Source organism: Apodemus sylvaticus, chromosome 2 (genome assembly GCF_947179515.1).
Source record: "Apodemus sylvaticus chromosome 2, mApoSyl1.1, whole genome shotgun sequence".
NCBI classification, from domain to species: Eukaryota; Metazoa; Chordata; class Mammalia; order Rodentia; family Muridae; genus Apodemus; species Apodemus sylvaticus.
In genome coordinates, this window is record NC_067473.1 from 29,104,117 (window position 1) to 29,120,284 (window position 16,168).

General features: G+C 44.3%; 1 protein-coding gene across 2 annotated transcripts in view; it reads right to left on the reverse strand.

Moving 5' to 3' along the window:
* The window catches only part of Pon3 (paraoxonase 3), a 32,079-nt gene extending 20,106 nt beyond the window's left edge, over positions 1 to 11,973 (reverse strand). Inside the window, exons 1-3 of one of the 2 annotated variants that reach the window (XM_052173215.1) lie at positions 11,728 to 11,790; positions 10,199 to 10,269; positions 2,163 to 2,218 (exon numbers count right to left, since the gene is read on the reverse strand). Coding sequence is in view for 1 of the 2 variants with exons in the window: in XM_052173214.1 (XP_052029174.1) it covers positions 2,163 to 2,218; positions 10,199 to 10,269; positions 11,805 to 11,878 (201 nt within the window). In the remaining variant the exon portion in view is untranslated. The other variant, XM_052173214.1, reaches the window with a different exon arrangement.
* Between the last annotated feature and the right edge of the window lie 4,195 nt (positions 11,974 to 16,168).

The window sequence follows — 16,168 nt, forward strand, 5'->3', positions numbered from 1 at the left end:
CCAGAAGTTCTAAACAGACAAGATTTGATAGAGGCAAGAGTAAGACCAATTGGATTAAGAGCACCAAGGAAATGCTTCTGGAGGAATATTTAGGTTTCTCTTCATGGCATTCTGTTAGGTTAGAATTGCTGGTAGCAATCTTATTGGCTGTCAATAACAGCATGCAAATTCATCCATAGCACTCATCACTGGAAATAGTGACTGTCACTTTGAGGTACAGGCTTCCGATGTCCTCCTATACATTGCAGGTATGTGTGGACATTCATTGAACCTCTCCACAGTCCTCACTCATCCTCAGATTTCATATGTTCAGAACTAGACTGGGTGCCTGGAGCATTAATGAACACATCCAAGTCCCCAGCTCAAGGAATTTAGAGTTGCATGACATTGCAGCAAGAACATATCAGGATAGGGTGGTACTTAGGATAGATAGTCTATCCATATCCAACAACCGAACCAGGGAAGGCTTGCTGAGGAATCTGAGTACCTCCATGGGGAGGCTTCACTAAGAACTAGAAGTTAGACTGGCCAAGTGGGAGGATGTGAGGAATCTTGTGGGCAAGAACCAAGTCCCATCTCAAAGCTGGGAGGAAAATGCCCTCTTTGTCAGTCTACGAATGCTAAGGGATATCTACCTGCATAGAATTCCTTTGTCATTCTGCAGCTTCTAAACAGAGTCAAGAAGGCAGGGAGGTCATAGGAGAGGCCAAGGAGAACAAAATAATGAATGCAGGAAGATTAGAAACAGCAAAGAGTGTGGTCCTAGGCCCCAGGCAGGGGATGCAGTTTACCGCTGGATGAAAAGAGCAGGCATGCAGGTGTCTCCCACAGTGCAATGGGATGACAATGTATTCTTTTCCTTTAGCAATGACTTGGAATCTCTGCTGCCCGGGGAAGCATAGAGTAGGAACAACAAATACCTCCTAACAGCAATGACATCTCCGAACTATACAGAATAATCACGTTTGCAGGTTTGTTCCGCACAGCCCAGAAAAATCAAACTTGACAATAGAAAATTGAGGTCAAGGGAAAAAAAGAGACTTTTCCAGACAGTTTTGTTTTATCTTTGAGTTTGAAGGAAAAGTAAAGAAAGACAATCCTGCCTCTCACTATTTAAAATTCAACTGAGACCTCTGGACTAGACTCTGCATACTTAAGAATCTGTACATTCAGATCATGGTACCTGTAGGATGTCTTTCTTTGAGTCAAAAATACTTAGACTTAAAATTCATATAAGTTAGTGGTATAGAAAAAATGGAATATTTTTACATGCAATTCTAGCATCAGCAGCAGCAGCAGCAACAACAACAACAAAATTCACATTGAAAGTGTGGTAAAGCCAATTTTCCAAAATATTGGTTCCCAAGCTCTGGAATTAGCAAGGTGGTAGGGTTCCTGATATGTGCAAACCTCTGGTTTTAACAAACACCACAAAAGCAAAACTAGTAAGTCCCAAACCCTATCCTGATGTGTTACTGGCTTGATTGATGCATGGAAACCTTCAACATGCAATAAATACATTGTTCTTCATTTCTCCCTTCCTTCCTTCCTTCCTTCCTTCCTTCCTTCCTTCCTTCCTTCCTTCCTTCCTTCCTTCCTGTCTTTCATTCTTTCTTTCCTATTTTTTTTGTTCCCAAGCATAAAGTCCTAGTCATTTAACGCTTGTCAAGGTGGTATAGAGAACAAAATAGAGTTTCTTCTCTACTCGTGGAAACACATTGAAGGAATAGCCGAGAGTCCAACTATTGGTTTTGCAACTGGTTAACATTTACAGAGCTGCCCACATCAGCCTGCATGGCAAGAATACTGCTAAAAGCTGGATTACTCACCCTCCCCAATAAGTCAGTGATAGAGCTGAGAAGCAGCAAGGCTGATTTGGAGAGCAGCCCGCGAGCTAAATGGACAGCAACACACATTTCTGGAGACCCTAACCGAGCATGCAGCTGCCCACAGGAAGCTGCCCACATGAGGCAGTCAGAGTCAGGCACGCCTGTGGTGCTCTAATTAGGCCTCCAGACTGCAGTTTGGCTTTTGTAGTTGACTGGTCTACCCAGAGGTGGGATGAACACATAGGGGTCCATCTGGCATCTCGAGCTGGGAACTTTAATGCACTGTATATACAGCTATTGATGTGAGCATCAGAGCGGTTGGCAAATACTCACGGTGGAGATAAAAGCCAGCCCGCTAGGAAGTATATCAATATCTTCAGAGCCAGTCTCTGCAAAACACAAAACAGAAAATAATCACAAAGATGCATATGTGGAGCCTTCAAAGAAGAAGTTCAATAGCCCAAACTTTTGAGTTCTTTCGGAAAATGCACCAACTGTTTCAACCATTTACTTGGGAAATTATCTTAAGTTTCAGAAGTCCCTCGGGCATACCTGCTCTTAGAACACTTAAGTCTGTCTTTACAAGCATTAAATTCTTCCTTTAAATTCCATTTTCAGGAGAAAAGTGCAAAGCAAATGGCCCTATAAAAATAAAATCATATCCTAGCTTTATTTCTTAAATGGCAACTTGCTGGGCATATATTGAGAAAGCCTGTGTTATTCCTCACGAAGACTGTCCCTCACTTACTGAATGGGACTATTTAGTCAACACCAAGACACTTCCCAGAAGCCTCTCTGCCAAGCGTTCTTCATTCTACAACCTGTCAGCCCTAAGCATGTACTATTACCCTGGGAAGTTATTGAATAGCTATTTGATAGGTGATAGTCATGCTTGGGACAGGCTGTGGAGAATAATTTAATTAAAAGGAGCTGGGTCAGTTCGCCTCCTCCTTAAGACCCTTGAGCATTTTTTTCCTGTGGAAAGAAGTATACAATGAGTGATCAGGGATGGACCAGAGGACAGTATCTAGTAGAGATAAATCCTGGTAAGACTTTATGGGAATAGGGCTGATTCTGGAGGTGATTATTATCTAATATGGCTAAGTAAACACCAGAACCCAGACCCATTCTTCACCCCTACCACACTATGTGACTTTCCACACTCTTCCACGGTGAGGCAAGGTCTGACTTCTCTTCCCTAAAGCCTGAGGGGCCTTTGACATTGTCTTGAGAAATGAAGTGGGGTAAACACAATACCATAAAAGTCATAGCCAGAGCTGCTCTGGTAAAGTCTTTGTATATTCTCTTCCTCCACCTCTTCCTCCTTGTGTTCCTTCTTCTCTCCTTTTCCTCTCTCTCCTCCACTATCTCAAGGATGTGCCCTGAAGTAAACTACAGAAGTTTGGTTATTGAATGCTACAGAGTGAGAGACTTAAAGAACACAAAAGATGGGGAGAAAAACCAGGGATCCCAGGTGGCTTATTACCAACCTGTGAGTCATCTTTGCTCACGCAAATGGAACTATTGGACTTCCTTCACTAAGCCCTGCCAACATTGTAAGAAAAACAATTAGAATTTTCTTGTTTGTTGTGAGACAGGGTCTCCATAGGTAACCCAGAAGGACCTTGAACTCATGATCCTCCTGCCTCAGCCTCCTCAATGCTAGAATTACAGCTGTGTGTCACTATGTCCTAACTGACTGTTCAGTGTCACTAAGTGTGTTATTATTACAGAGCCACAATAATTGGAACACATGGGAAATGGTTACCTGGGGAAATGGATTACTAGGTTGTCACTAGGCAACCGGGAGAGAATATGGGTGGATGTGGAAAAGAAAATCAGCACAAGGCCAAAGAAAATGCAAATTTGAACCAATGGCGAGCAAGAGGTGCTGAAGATCGGAGATGGGAGAGAAAGCAATCCCCAACTTGTAATGTGAAAACTCAAATCAATCAGAGCTCGACATTCCCTAAGCATTTTGGTTCATGAAGGTTTACCTATCTATGGTGCCCAGATGGCTTGAAACGCCTGATGCTATTTCCATATGGAGTGAAATACACACTGGGAAAACCCACACATGGAGCAGAGTCGTTCAGCACCACAGGTTGGCTACGTCTTTGATAGCTCTCCCACCTCTCTGATCACCCCTTCTTGGTTTGCTGTCACCTTTATCTCTCACTCTGCTCTAAATATAGAATAAAGTCTGCGTGTCCTTGTCTTGTTTCTCAAGGCAGAGCAAGCAACGGCCCAGTTCTGCCACCCACCTGCTTTCAAGATTCTCTGCTCTGCGTCAAGGCCTTCTTGCAAGTTCAGACTCCTACGATCAGCACACCACCTGGTTTCTCACGCTCAACAGGCCCCAAGCAGATCTGGGTATTTCCTCCCTCTATCTTTCCCATCTTTCAGTGGCAATTAATGGTACTTCTATCCTCAGGTTCCCAGGGCTGGGAACCTGGAGCTATCTTTTCCACCTTGCTTTTCTTCCATTCCCCCAAACCCCCACTTTTTTGTCTTATATGTTCTCTCAGGTTTCTACAATAGGTTCTTAATAGGTCAGCTCGGTTCCATAGCCCACTGTCTATGCAGACCTCTTTCTAAACTGCTAAGTTGACCCTATCATTCTCCCCCTTAAAGGTTCCTAAAGGCCTCCCAGAGATAGCTGCACAAATCTCGTGCTTCTTGGTGTAATTCCAAATCCATTCACATTTTGGCCCCCGGCTCAGTTCCCTTTGATCCTGCCCTTCTGGTTACATTCTAGCTGTGTATTGGTGCCTCCTTAAGTAGTTGAATCCCGCTAGAGTTATTCATTCACACACACACACACACACACACACACACACACACACACACACACACACCCTGGAAGGTCTTCTCCTTCCTGGTTTAGTCTTTTCTCACACCATCCTCACCCATAATAGGTGAGGCACCTGGCTACCACCTCAGCATTCTCAAAGCTTTCATGGGCTTAGCATCTATCTTTAGATGCAAATGTTATTGCCTGTGGGGAACTCCAATGTTACATTTTTCGCAATGCTCTGTGTCTTGCTTGTTAACTGGTTATTATCCTGAAAGCTTCCCAGGAACAAGGTCTGGTTTGATTCCATGTTGTATCAATGTATTGGACACAATACCTGGCTTTTCACTCTAGACAATCCTGATGCAAGCTTAACAAGTGAGCATGTTAGTAATTTGCACTGTGTTTCTTTTTAGAATTAAATGATACGAATGTAATATCTGAGTAGAGATGTCCAATTCATAGTGACTTGATTAGGAGATTTCAACCTTCCAATGATACGAAAGCGTTCAGGAGAAACATCAGCCTTGGTTCTGACTTCCGGATCTTCACAGTTCTCAGTGGAGCCTGAGGCATGTCAGCAGGGGCTGCTTCCGGTCAGGAGGGAAAGTGATGCACTCTCTACAGAGATGCTCTGAGCAGCCCACCTGGGAATGCGCTGTGAATTGGGAGTATGAAACCCAGTTTTGACTTACAGTATTTTCAACTTAGAGGATGTTACTCACGCCATACCACACATCATGGCTTAGCTTCTTGATTAACATCTCTACAAGATATTCTGAGCTGTGTGATTCCTGATTTGTCTCCTTTTGTTCCCAAATGCTGTTTTTTACATAGCTCCCACAACAGCATCACCCTGCCCTAACGTGCAGTGTTCAGAGGTCCTGTGGTTTTTATTGCCCTCCCTACCACCACGCCCCTGCACCAGAGCACAAAGAAGCTGGTGCTTGGCTCTCCAAGGTGAAAAAGCAGCATCACCTGGACTGATAGTGTTTCCTCCTCCCTCCCACACCCTTGACTACATGCAATCTACAGGAAAGTTCCAGGCATCACAACAGCAAGGAAATCAGTGGGAGTGAGAGCTTCAGGGTCCTCTTTCTGAGTTCTCCCTCCTCTCCATCCTGCCAGTCTATAACCAACTATGGTCAAAACTCTCAGCTACCTCTCTCTCTCTCTCTCTCTCTCTCTCTCTCTCTCTCTCTCTCTCAGTACCTTTAATGTTCCAACCAGACTGGCCTTCACTTCAATCATTTCACCCTTTCTCCAATCATTCCCTGTAAATACCCCCAAGACAATGTCACTCCAGAAATGTATTATATGCAATTTTATTAGTATCATTTCTTACCCTGGGAAAGTTTCTGACTGTCAGCTGAGTAAATAAATGGAATTCACTGTGGAGCAGCAGCACGTCTGAGAGACTGGGCAGGCCCAGGAAGAAGGAAAAGCTGGAAGCTACAGACTAGAACACCACAAACTTGATAACCCTGCTTGTAGAAACCCCTCCTTCAGCAGAGCTCTCACCTTTCAAGTGTAGACTCCAAGAGATGCCACTTAACTTCCTTGTTAAAGTATTTCTCAATCCCCATAGGCTTGCTTGGGGGAAAGGCAGAGCTAGTAGGAAGGGAGGGAAGCAAGGAGCATTTCTGAAGGAAGAATGATTTTACCTGTCAATCCTTCCTGTAAGAAATCTGTGGAACACACTTATAATCTCAACACTTGGGAACCCAAGGCAGGAGGATTGCCATGAGTTGAGGTCCAGCCATGGCTATATAGGAAGACTGTATATGAACAAAATCAAGAGGAGAAGATGAGGACAAGGAATGGAAGAGAAGGGAAAGGAAAATAAACATACAAAAAGGAAGAGGTTTTTTCCCCCACTCATGGATGAATTAATTTCAAAAGTTTGATTTCAGCTGGGGCTGGTAGCATAGGCCTGTAATCCCAGCAACTTTCAGGGCCTAGGCAAGAAGATAACAAATTCAGGACAGGCCTCAAGTTCAAGGCTTCCTTTCAAGGCTAGCTTGAGCAACTTCAGAAAACCATGAGTTGAAAAGAGAAAAAGTTAGAGTTATAGCTTAGGCGTAGGAGGCTTGCCTAAATATGCGTGAGGCTCTGGGTGTTAGCTCCAGTAAACTAAACACACACACACACACACACACACACACACACACACACAAGTAAATAGGCAACAATAAGTTAAATAACAAAATTAAACTTGTCTAGTTGTAAAGAAACAAAAAGAACCTCCTTTGGTTACGAATCTGCTGTACAATACACTTAAAGCCCTTCAGTGCCCCTCACTTGTTACAGGAAAACCCTTTACCATCAAATACTTAGGGCTCATGACTAATGTCTTCTTAGCTGTCTCTATTTAAATATCTAGTTCTCTTCTTTTGGTCAATTTTCATTTAGTAATATTCTAGCTATTTGTATCTTCTGTTGTAATAAGACTTTTTTGGAATGCCTATAATAAAAAAGGTGCTGTTGGGAGATATGACATTACACATTAGCATTATACAACAGAGACTGCAGACGCATGAAGAAAATCATCCCAATCCCTAATCCAGGTGAACATCTGGACCATCAGGCCACTAACTTAGTCAGCATCTTCCGCGTAAAGCACAGATGGGTGTACATGCTTCCTGTGAGGCTAGAACAGGTGCTTGCCAAGGAGTTAGCATCACACTTGTGGGCACACATTTTTGACCATGAGAGCTTCATGGTTTTGTTGTTGTTTTGTTTATTTTTAAATAATCACCAGCATTGTATTATTAACAAATGGACTACCGTCATTTTAACATATTCAATTCTTCAAACATAAAATATAAACATGTGACAGATGGGAAACATGACATTAAACTATTTGAGCAATCAGGACATTGACCTATGGCTTACAGTATTAACTATAGCTTTAGTTTCTCAAATTTAGTTAACTTATATAATTTGAGAATTACGGTAGACATCAAAAATCCTGTAATGTAATTATTTCCCTAAACAGCTTGGCAGGCTCATGTTTAGTGAGATACACTTGCTGCAGTTGTGTAGCTGTTCCTTTCCATCAGTGAGTCTCAACCTGTGGGTCACAGCCCCTTTGGCAAACCTCTAGTGTCAAAAATACTCATATTATGATTCAGAAGAGTAGCAAAATTGTAGTTATGAAGTAGCAAAGAAAATGATTTTATGATGGGGGTCACCATGACATGAGGAACTGTTTTAGAAGGCTGAGAACCACTGCTCTAGAGTGAGCAAGTAGGGTAATGTCCTGTTGCCTTCTTTTTCATATTAAATTAAGTCTGATTCATTTAAGAGATGTTTTCAGTTTTTGTTTATTGTTGCCGTGTGTGTGTGTGTGTGTGTGTGTGTGTGTGTGTCTTTGAGTCTTTATTGGGGCTTGAAACGAGGGCTTCATTTTTATAAGACTGATAAGAAAATGAACTGGAGTCACTGTTGTCTATTGTCTGTTAAGACTTAGACTGTGATCCTAGGGGAAAGGTCTGAACGTCAAGCAGAATGCAACCTTCCCTACAATTCCTTGTAACCCTTTTAAATATGGAGGATTCTGTCGCTTCTGACCTGAGGGTTCTGTTTGGGCTGAAACACACAGGCTACCCGGGCAGCTTCTCTGAAGATACCCTGTGAGCCTCCGGCGGATGCTGTGAGGTGGCAGAAAGCAGGCTAACCTTCACAATCCACACATGCTGTCTATGTTCATGCCTTCCTGGCAGAATCCCTTTAACACTTTGCCTTCTGGGAAACCAAGGTTACCTAGGGGATTGCTTCCTTCTTCGGGTCACTACCTGGCAGCACACACCATTTCTATGTGCCCGGAACAGGGCTGCCGATGTAGCTCAATTGATAGAACCTAAGCCTTTCCCAGCCGCCACACAAACCAGATGCTACAGAGCACCCCATGCCCCCAGCACTTAGGAAGTGGAGGCCAGAGCAAGAGAAGCTCCCATTCATTTGGACTTAGTTAATGGGTTAATAGTTAATGGGTTCAAAGCCAGCCTGAGATACTTGAGAAACTGTGTCAAAAATCAAACCATACAAACAAAGGAAAAGACAAGGTAGGAGGTAAAAGAAAAGAAAACTAAAATGAAGCGACTACTTTTCTGCTTTTTTTTTTAAAGTACATATTACAAGAAAAAGAAAACACAACTTCACATCACAAAGTCAGCTGTCTTATCCCATAGCAATAAATAAAGTCTTTGACCCTGGGGAGTTTACAATCTGATAATGAAATAGAACACCAGCTCAGAAATAAACTGTGGTAGGCGTGGAAGCGAATTGAGCTCCAGCGTGCTGGGAGAACAAGGAGAGAGGAATCTGTGGCCAACTGCGGAGTTCGACCATGGAGGGGAAAAGGTCATAGAGAAGAGAAAGATGGAGGAGCACATTTCTATTCCTTGGTCAGCGAGCAGACTCTGCCTGGAGTGCCATTTTATTTTCCAGTATTAAAACTGGAGGCTTGCAACCCAAGTAAACACGGTTGCAGGGCTGAGTAGGTGAGGTCTGTGGGCATAGAGGAGATTGCTGCCCACAGGTCTCCCGCAGGAGCAGGGGGACAAAGAGGAAACCAACAGTTGTCCAGAGGATGATGGGCCACCCTGTAGTGAAGTCACACTGTGCGCAGAGGAACCACAGGAGTGTCAGGGGTAGGAAGTGGATGCCAGTTAAGTCTGAATCTAAATAATCTAAATAATCAAAACTGGCCTCGGCGACCAGGAGACCAGTTTGTAAGGCTGGAGGTCTGGCTGCAGAGTTGAGATTAATAATTTTGAAAGACAACTAGGTAGGCTGAAAGTCTGAATATATCTGAGAAGTGCTTACCAGAAAATGATGAAGGAAAGGATACTTGAGTCCAAGATTGCCAGAGTGGATGGGGAGGGGGAAGGGGAATGGGAAGGGGAAGGGGAGAGGAAAGGGTTGGTAGGGTAGGGGGAGGGGAGAAAAGCAGGGAGGGGGATAGGGAAGGGATGAGGAAGGGGGAGAAGGAGGGGAAGGGAAGGGAGAGGAAGGTAGAGGGGGAGGGGAGGGAGGGGGAGGAGAGAGGAAGGGAGGGGAAGGGATGGGAAGGGGAGGGGAGGAGAGAAGAAGGGAGGGGGGAGGGGGAGGGGACAGGAAGGGGAGGAGGAGGAGAGAGGAAGGGAGGGGGAGGGGGAGGAGAGAGGAAGGGAGGGGGAGGAGAAGAGGAGAGAGGAAGGGAGGGGGAGGAGAAGAGGAGAGAGGAAGGGAGGGGGAGGAGGAGGAGAGAGGAAGGGAGGGGGAGGAGAAGAGGAGAGAGGAAGGGAGGGGAAGGGAGAGAGAGAGGGAAGGGGATGGGAAGGGGAGGGGGAGGAGATAGGAAAGGAGGGGGAGGGGAAAGGAAGGGGAGGGCAAGGGAGGGGGAGGAGGAGGGGAGGGGAGTGAGCCTGAGAAAAGCCAGATGGTGGTTTGCAGAAGCTCTGTGGAGACTATGCATGGTGTTCTCTGAAAAAAAGTCTTGTGTGTGTGGAAGCCACGCCAAGAAGTAACAGGGAATTAAATAACTGGGCAGAGTTAGTTAGGGAAATGACTTGACCTTCCGTGGACTTACCGAGTCCCTCAATCAGGTGGCAGTTCTGTGGCTCTGTGGACTTTATTTCTCGAGATGTACTAACTCGTTCTCTGTGGAAGATAAAAGTCAGCATGAAGAAACCAACACAGAGGTCAAAGCACACACCCCAAGTAAATGTCTGAACAGACATGGAGGTCTTTCGATCACTTTCCTGTTGTGGAAACTGTGGTGCCTCTTTTCCTGGATGCCGTAATAGATGCGTAGGCAGATGCGTAGGCACGCCTCTGGTTTATAGTTGCATAGTATGTCTTACATAAGCACTGTGCCTACGGAAGCTGCCTTCACAGCTATGGCTGAAAGAATAAAGCAGAATTCTATACGAGATATAAGACCCCACTTAAAGCTAAGCAGAACCGAACAGCTTTCTTCATTTAAAGGAACAAACAGCATTACATCGTATTCTTAGACATTACCTATAATGAATCTATCTGTACTTACCCCCTTTCATATTTTCTTGTTTTCTTTTGACCTCCTTCCTCCAGTAGGGAGGAAGAAAAATCCAACTTTCTTTGAGGTCTCCAAGGAACTGAATCGTTAACTTTTGCTCTAACTTAGTTCATTTCAACTCAGCTTATGCTGAGTTACCTTAAAAATATGTACTTTATGGACCCGACACTGTTAAAGGCATTAGCCAAAATTCTTTTCAGCACAGTACTCTTAATTTGCAGTGAAATAGTCTTCTAAGTACTATGTAGAATTTAAAAGAGTAATTGAACTGTAGTCAAGGAGACTGAAGTTAGATTTATCTTTTGATCATTTATAAAAATTATTCCTTTTGGGTATAGTTTTAACTCTCGGGGTAGGGGTGTGTGTTAGTCACCCTTGCTGTATCAGACACGGCCTGTGTATGTGCCACCCTTAAATTTACGACTTTCTGCCATTTGTTGTTTGGGGAGCTAGAGCGACAATGAGTAGCACTCTCAAGCTGGACCAGAAAGCATTGCCAACAGACATCAAGCGTCTGAACAGATTGCAGCAGCAGACCTCTGAGACTAGTCTCTCCTTAGAGAAAGGATAAAAACAACGCGATGACAAGCAGAGACCTTAGCCCCACGTAGCAATGAGGAAAGAAAAAAAAAAAGAAGAAGAAGAATCCAACTTCAAAAAAAAAAAAGTTCTTTCAGATCAAACTGAGTTTGCTTGAGACAGTAATTCCGGGATGGCTGTCCCTGCCCGGATCTTCTACTTCAAAATGTCAACCACCCTTCAAGCCAGTTCCTGTCCGCTGGGTTCAGCTCTCTTCCCTGTTTCCTGGCTCATCTTCCAATGTGGCGTGGGTTCTCTAAGAGCAGCTTCCAGTGTCTGAGCCAGCTATAAATACTCAGCTGCTAGTCGGATCCCCTCCCCCAAGTTCAACACTTCCAAAGGACTTTTTGCATTTCACAAAGGCGATGTAGCGGAAGACCTGAAAAAGGTACCCAACCTTCAGAAACCAAATGTAGGCTTTCCTACCCTGGCAGCCTAGAAAGGCAAGCAGCCGTCCCCTTGTCTGCAAGGAGTTCACTAACCAGGTTCCAAAACTGCTCCTTTCCACCCGCGAGGAAGTTGGAAGCGGGTCGTCCCTCACACGGAGATGTCCACTCACCTAAAATTCAGAAGCCTTTCCCCTATTAAGGCCAAACTGGCCCCCAGCACGGTCAGCGCCACTAGCTTTCCCATGGTGTCTGGGTGCCTTGCAGCAAAAAAGCCAGAGACTGGTGCAGCTCCAGGGCGAGGACGCCAGGTCCCGCCCACTGATCAGTCCCTTGTGCCCCGCCTGCCTGCACCTCCTGGCAGGTTTGCTGTCCCCTCTCCTGCTTCAAGGCTCAAGGCCACCTCCGCATGGGATTTTTGTTCCTCTGCTTCAAGTCTGCCTTTAAAGTGCAGATTCCAAGGCTGCCTCTCCAGGCAAACAGTTCAAGAACACATTTCTGCCTAGGATTCAGATCTCCTAAGACTCCAGTTCCAGACCACGAGCCCGTGACATTTGGCTAAGGTCAGCCAAGTTGTCCGGACCACTCTGGTTTGAACTCAACAAGTTGGAGTCAGCACCGTGTGGAAAGTTTGCTTCTTAAAGTCACAGAACCTAATTCACCTCAGTTCCTCCAGTGGACTGGGATCGCTGCCTGGGAAGCCAGAGTTTATAGACTAAGGCTTCAGGGTTCTGGCAGGTTGCGAGGAGGAGGAATTGCTCCACAAACACCCTAAAGGAGAGAAAATACTGAAAGCCAAGCCCTCTGACTCATCCGTCTCGAGGAACCTGAGCTCTGAACTTTGGCTCTGCAACTTCCTGGTACCTTCAGGGTGCTAGACAAGTCCATCTGTCTAACAATCTGGAGGATGAGCAGAATGTAACGACGACGACGACGACGATGATGATGATGATGATGATAGCAACAACAACAACAAAATAATAATAATACATAGTTTTTATGGGAGAATCTTACTCTTCTTTGGACTTGAGGTCCTTCCGATGAAGAGCACACATTCCTTTCAGATAAACAATACTCTTGGAGAGACTGAAGATGGTCGGACACTTGAGGAGTTTAGGGAACATCGCACCTTGAAGGATCATCTCTTTTTAGTTACTAATAGGAGGTAACAGCAGTCGAATTCAATATAAAAGAGCCCCTTTTTTGAAACGGGAAGGTTTTATAGGACTAAGGATGTTAAGAAGAAGGTAGCCCTTGACCTATAGAATATACCTAAGTAAAATATTGGATGATGGACAGATGACTCGGCACAGGTGAAACACACTTACTGCTCTTGCAATAGGACCTAGGTTTAAGAAAATATTATGTTAGTTGGTCTTAAGAAATACCTTGGTATCAAGCAAACCTCATTTTGCCTACTATACAATGTGCCAATCACTTAATTCTTTCAAGAGTTTATTCTCAAGCTAGCAAAACGGAGAACAGCTTGACCCAGGTCCTGAGCCCATTTCTCTGAGGCTAGGACATGAGGTTGTTTATAGGATAAAGAAGCAAGTGAAAGCGACTTGGAACTTAGAGCATCAACAGTCAACAATGTATCCATCCTTGTGAAACACGGAATCTCGGGGCCTTTAGCAGGACCTGAGGTCTCTAGGGTGTAGAGCTCCCCATGCCAAAAGTTCTGGTGACCTGTGATTCAACTCCCAGAAACGGCTGACGCTTCTTCATGACCCATTCATCAGAGGTGTCACCTACAGAAGTATCACTGGGAGATCAGTATACAGCTGCATATTTGTCCAAGTTAGTGATTTGCAGCATCACCGTGGAGAAATCAGCTGAGCAAGCAGTGGGTTAGTGCTATACCACTCCTGGGCATATACCCAGAAGACTCCCCACCATGTAATAAGGATACATGTTCTACTATGTTCATAGCAGCCCTATTTGTAATTGCCAGATGCTGGAAAGAACCCAGGTATCCCTCAACAGAAGAGTGGATGCAAAAAATGTGGTATATCTACACAATGGAGTACTATTCAGCCATTAGAAACAATGAATTCATGAAATTCTTAGGCAAATGGATGGAGCTAGAGAACATCATACTAAGTGAGGTAACCCAGACTCAAAAGGTGAATCATGGTATGCACTCACTAATAAGTGGTTATTAACCTAGAAAACTGGAATACCCAAAACATAATCCACACATCAAATGAGGTACAAGAAGAAAGGAGGAGTGGCCCCTGGTTCTGGAAAGACTCAGTGAAACAGTATTCAGCAAAACCAGAACGGGGAAGTGGGAAGGGGTGGGTGGGAGGACAGGGGAAGAGAAGGGGGCTTGCGGGACTTTCGGGGAGTGGGGGGGCTAGAAAAGGGGAAATCATTTGAAATGTAAATAAATTATATCGAATAAAAAAAAAGAGCAAAAAAAAAAAAAAAGCAGTGGGTTAGGACAGGAAGGCCAGATGTTCAAAGCCAGGCCGGGGGTTAGATACTCTAGTGAGACGCTGGGTTTTGTTTTTAAGTGAGGCTGGGGGATTTGAAGGGAGCAATGACGTTTCCCTGGAATCCATTCTCTCAATACGCTGAATGTCTAAAGCTTTGATTTTATTTTCTGTTCTTTTTTTGTAGTGAACTCTTCTCCCTCCTTCCCTCTCTCCCTCCCTCCCCCTTCCTCCCTCCCTCCCCCCCTCCCTCCTTCCTTCCTTCCTTCCTTCCCCCCTCCCCGTCCCTCCCTTCCTTATTTTTTGTATTAATCATTCCATTCATTTACATCTCAAATGATAACCCACTTCCCCGTTATCCCTCCACAAACCCCATCCCACACTCTCCGCTCCTCCCTCCCCTCTGCCTCTATGAGGGTGCTCCCCCACTCTCCCACTGAGCAGCACAGTTCCTTGAGCTACCAGACTCTACTAAGAATTACAGAGCTGGGAGCATGAGGCACAAGCAGTGCTCTCCTACATGCACGGGTCCCTGAGTTCTAGCTCTAATACCGCAAACTATAAAACTGAAAAACCTGAAAAATTTATTATTAAAAGTTAGCAATGGGAAAAATTCTATTTTTGACATGTACAAAATCCCAAGGCTGCAGTGATGGTTCAGGAGTCAAGGACATGGAGTGCCGATACTCAGGACCCAGCTTTGACTCCCAGCCCGGAATGGCAGCTCGCAACCCCCGGAACTCCAAGAAGGCCCAGGGGATCGGATGGGCTTTGTCTTTTGTTTTGTTTCTTTGTTTTGTTGTTGCTCTTGTTGTTTTTTTTTTTTGTGGGTTTGTTTTTTGTCTCCATGGATACTGTATACATGTGGCGCACTTATATACCTATACAAAAAAAAAATACTCTAACACATTTTAAAACAAAAATAATTCCTATGCATAAGAAAAGGAATCTTTAAGAAAAAGACAAGAGGGGCTGGAGAAATGGCTCAGCAGATAAGAGCACTGACTGTTCTTCCAGAGGTCCTGAGTTCAAATCCCAGTAACCACATGGTGGCTCACAACCATCTATAATGAGATCTAATGCCCTCTTCTGGTGTGTCTGAAGACAGCTACAGTGTATAACAATACAGTGTCTGATAATAAATAAATACATAATTTTTAAAAATACAAGAAAATCAGTGAAACGTAATACTTTATATATCTAAGAAGGTATTTTATAATTAATTCAGATACTGTCTCATTATATATTCCTAGATAGCCTACAACTCACAGAAAGCCCCCTGCCTCTACCTCCAGAGTGTAAAAAGTAAAGAGTGTACCCCACCCTCCCAGCTAAGGGTGTTTAAAATCACTTGTAATAAGAGAATGAAATGGGGGCAGGAGACATGGCTCAGTGGTTAAGAGCACTGACTGCTCTTCCGAAGGTCCTGAGTTCAAATCCTAGCAACCACATGGTGGCTCACAATAGTCCATATCAAGACCTGATGCCCTCCTTTCGTATCTGAAGACGGCGGTGGCAGTGTACTTACATATAATAAATAACTAAATCTTTAAGAGAGAGAGAGAGAGAGAGAGAGAGAGAGAGAGAGAGAGAGAGAGAGAGAGAGAGAGAGAGAGACTGAAGCGTAAACACATTGGAAGAAAACTTGAAAATTAAGAGCAAAAAGCAAGAGGGTATTAATGTGAACACACACACACCTGACTCCTTCTCACACGCACAGATTCTTACCTAAAAACTGTATCATGAATGCAAAGTGTAAGAAGCTATAGGAAAGCAGATGAGGTAGGGTAGGAGCCACAACTTCTCCACAGCTCTTTGCACAGCACTCAGCAGGTGTTTGATTCCAGACAGGACTGACTGAGGAAATGAAAATCTAGTGAAAGGATCGTCTTTAGAGTAGTCATCAGGAATGACTAGCCCATGCCAAAACAAACGAACAAAAAGTATGAAAATAATACTGCCTAGATTACCTGACTTTTCTTGTTCCCTCCCTTAAGTACTTATGAATCATGAAGCAGCTGAGGTTTTATTAAAGGAAAGGGGGAAGAAAAATACGGGCCAGAGAGATGGCTGGGTGGGTCAGTGTTTACAAGAGGATC